Genomic DNA, 4,258 nt, shown 5'->3' on the forward strand with positions numbered 1-4,258 from the left:
TGAATAAAGGTAACAGGGGTCTGGGTAGGAACATAATACACCTTCAGTCATCCAGATAAATTACCAGGAGGAAACTTAGTCTCCTCTGAACTACAGGTCTTGCACTTCCATTTTTAAGATAGCCTGACTGGCAGTTTTCAGGTATGATACTATTTTTTCCTTTTGATATTTTGCAACAATTTGGAATATTTTAGAAATACCTTATAACACAGTTACATTAATAATCATTTTGATAATGATTCAATTTATTACAATTGCTTATTGGGCTTTTTCCCATTTCAACCCAATAACAACTCTATAGGGTATGGGAATTACTACAGTGCTTAATTGTTCTTTTAGTAAGTCTTTAGTTTTAAATATTCGGAAGTTTTGAAGAGTTCTTCTACCCAAAAGAGCACAGATATGTACAACTTCAAATAGTGCAGGTACTTGCCAATTGCTGTAAACCATGCTCCAGAGTATTCACATCACCTGAGTTTCCATTTATAAAATTGAGTATCTTGAAAACCGGTGTCAGTATTTTCAGAGAATTTCAGGTAAAAATTGTGAGTTTTATTACTGAAGAAGTAAAGTCCATTAGGTCATTAGCAGCAGCAGCCATGACAATTGATCTTTACATTGTAATCTCTTCATGTAAGCTGACATAAAACATGGGCCGCATTCATCCACAGTATACACATAATTCTGGGAAACCAGGTGCATAATTTCCTGTACATTACTCTATGTTTTTGCTTCATTTCTCTTAACTGTTCACATGAAGCTTGTCACATTATGAAAGATAAGAATTACTTCCATCTGATATAATATTAATAACTAAATTAATGTTAAAAACACAGTAAAACACATTCATGGAAGTACCTTGAAGTGTAACTTGACTAAAATGGCTTTTGAGCCCTACGCAAGTTTCTATAAAAATTTTCATGTTAGGTATGGGTATCTGAACATGAACTCAAGGGAGGGATTAAAATTAACTGATAATTTATATAATGGTAATTGTATTTACTTTTCTACATCATTAGATGTGATATTGTATGTATTTGGAAATGAATATCATATGAATATGGTAGAATGATATGAAGCATATAATATTAGTCATTAGTATTAATAAGAAGAGCATTGAATTTTGCACACCCCAATACTTTCAATAAATACACAGTCATGTTTGTCTATCTAATCAGAGAATATCAGAATTTAATGTTAAAAGATTAAGTTTGGTGATCTCATATTTTGAAGAGGATGAAATGTAATTATTTAACTTTAATGAAACCTTATTATTTCGTTTTTAGCCTATGTCTCAGGCTACAGAACAGCCAGGAAATCTCCATGACTAATGGGTCTTCGACAGCCAGACCTTAACTTGCTCTAGCTATGAGGGCAGGCATGGTCTTTCCTGCATGAATTTTATAGTCTGTCAACAACACTGTTACTGAATGAGCAGCTTCGAGATGCTATGAGACCATGGTAGCAGTTCTTACTATGTAGTGATAAAAGTAAGTTTTAGCTTAAAATATAACATGTCATATTGTGGAAATACAAAAGGGACAAGATGTGCCACAGAGGAGAAGATATGATAGGCAAGGAGTATACCAAGTTAGAAATGATGGAGTCACAAACTTCAATTTGGAGTACAGCATTGCTGAGGAGTAAAATGCATATGTGCATATGTGCCATGTGAGGCCATATTTGACTGTAGTGGTTGATAGATGTTGGGTAAGCAACTGATGTTTGGGTGTTATAGGAACTGTGAAAGGAGAAGATGGCCATCTAAGGAATGGATTTGGAAATAGAAAACTGTATTTAAATTTCATAATGCCTTTGTGGGCTAAACCTACTGAATAAAATAGTGTAGAGACATTGCACAGGAGTTTGAATTGACTGTTGATTCCAATATTTCACTTAAGAAATGGTGGCATCCATTTCTAGAAATGCAATTAGATAACTTTGAATAACAGGATGAGAATGAAGATGAGAAACTGTATTAGGTCCTGGGTTGGATGTCATGGTAATAAAAAAAAAGAATTCAGTAGAATTCTCATACAGGATATTGAATTAATGTTTACATATTATGAAAAAGTAAAGAAATGGATGAAAGAACATGTTATGAGAAAAGAGTGAATTTCCTTTAGGATGCATTAGACCACATATGCCTGTCAAAGATGATTAGACAGCAGCAAGGTATCTAATTCGGTAGATTACAAAGAAAACTGCATCAGAATTTAAATGGTAATTAATGCATTAAAGTATATCGGTTTTCCTTTGGATTCATTTTCTATTAATAGGAATAGGCATACAAAAATTCTCCAAGAAACTTCAGAGAAATAAACTATAAATGGTGTAAGCTGAAGCTAACACCGTTGTTTAACAGAAATGAAGGAAAGATAAATGCCAATACATTTTCCATATCAGAAGCAATTAAATGTGATGAGGCAATACTAGAGAAGTATGACATGCTAAGGCAACATAGCTATAAAGACTGAATATATGTGGATTCAGGAATTATGTGTTACTTTGATGATAGTAAGATTAATTACTGTAGGGTATAGAACACACACTGTATGTAAGAAGCCAAGTCCCTTTTCAATGAAATATGGATATGGGTATTAGAGGAAGATATCCGCAGATTGTACAGGAATTAGTTTGTACATCATCATCTACCAAGAGCATTAGAGAAAATAAATAGACCAGGAGTATTCCATATCATAATGAGGTAAAGAATATAAAAATTAAAGACTATGAAAAATAAAGGAAACTTTTTTATAAATAAACAAATGAAGCAAAAGAGTGGAATTGACCTATGATATCCTGCAGGCACAATGACTGAAATTTTAAGAAAATATAATTGTTTTCTTAAAGTCATTAGAGGAAGAACCTGACGGGAAACAACCAAAGTTTGATATCAAAGTTCCTCCTCCTGGGTCTGCCCATCCCATCAGAGTATCATCTCCTGTTCTGTGCCCTGTTCCTGGCCATGTACCTCACCACTATCCTGGGAAACCTGTTAATCATTGTCCTTGTTCGACTGGACTCCAAGCTCCACACACCCATGTACTTGTTTCTCAGCAACTTGTCTTTCTCTGACCTCTGCTTTTCCTCTGTCACAATGCCCAAGTTGTTGGAGAACATGCAGAGCCATGTACCGTCTATATCCTATGCAGGCTGCCTGACACAGCTGTACTTCTTCATGGTTTTTGGAGACATGGAGAGCTTCCTTCTTGTGGTCATGGCCTATGACCGCTATGTTGCCATCTGCTTTCCTTTGCATTACACCAGCATCATGAGCATCCAGTTCTGTGCCTCTCTATTGGCATTACTGTGGATGCTGACAACATCTAATGCCATGATGCACACCTTGCTCATGGCTAGATTGTCTTTTTGTGAGAAGAATATGATTCTCCACTTTTTCTGTGACATTTCTGCACTTCTGAAGTTGTCCTGCTCAGACACTTATGTTAATGAGTTGATGATACTTATCATGGGAGGGCTCATCATTATTATTCCATTCCTGCTCATTGTTATATCCTATGCCAGGATCATCTCCTCCATTCTTAAGGTTCCATCTACTCAGGGCATCCACAAAGTCCTCTCCACCTGTGGTTCCCATCTGTCTGTTGTGTCTCTGTTCTATGGGACAATTATTGGTCTCTACTTATGTCCATCAGCTGATAATACTACTGTGAAGGAGACTGTCATGGCTATGATGTACACAGTAGTGACTCCCATGCTGAACCCCTTCATCTACAGCCTGAGGAACAGAGACATGAAGAGGGCCCTAATAAAAGTTATCTGCAGTAAGAAAATCTCTCTGTAATGGCAGTTCCTATGCTTGATACATAATCTCATGTAATACATGTATTGACATTAAGATTTTAAATTTGATATTGTCCCTCCACATAGGACCTACAAGGAAGGGTCATGCTATATAATTGTTCAATACATGAAAGATAAGAGGTGTGGTGCAATAGTAAAAAGACAAAAAGTTGTCTTTGATACCTGCCTATAACTTTCTCCTTACCATGCATAAACAATCCTGTAAATGCAATAATGGATGAGGGACTGTCTAATATAATCCATGTTCCCCTTATGTTAGTGCAAAAATTTATCATGTTACCATGTTTTCTGAGTTCATGGATACATCAGTTGAAATCTAAGAGTAATAGAGAAGGTTCTGTTTCATAGACTGAAGTATATGAGGTTCACTGATTTTCTATCTCCCACAAAGGGACAATGTGTGGACACATTTGAGACCATAGACTACTTC

General features: G+C 35.7%; 1 protein-coding gene across 1 annotated transcript; it reads left to right on the plus strand.

Annotated features, from left to right (window-relative positions):
- The first annotated feature begins 2,875 nt into the window (after positions 1-2,875).
- Positions 2,876-3,808, plus strand: LOC116909011 (olfactory receptor 1500-like). The gene has a single exon (XM_032912485.1). It carries the CDS (start codon positions 2,969-2,971, stop codon positions 3,806-3,808), a length of 840 nt encoding a protein of 279 aa, XP_032768376.1. The 5' UTR covers positions 2,876-2,968.
- The last annotated feature ends 450 nt before the right edge of the window (positions 3,809-4,258 follow it).

Source organism: Rattus rattus, chromosome 9, assembly GCF_011064425.1.
Source record: "Rattus rattus isolate New Zealand chromosome 9, Rrattus_CSIRO_v1, whole genome shotgun sequence".
Lineage (NCBI taxonomy): Eukaryota > Metazoa > Chordata > Mammalia > Rodentia > Muridae > Rattus > Rattus rattus.

Coding starts and splice junctions, on each gene's coding strand:
- LOC116909011 (XM_032912485.1), top strand. CDS start 2,969: ATGTACCTCACCACTATCCTGGGAAACCTGTTAATCATTGTCCTTGTT.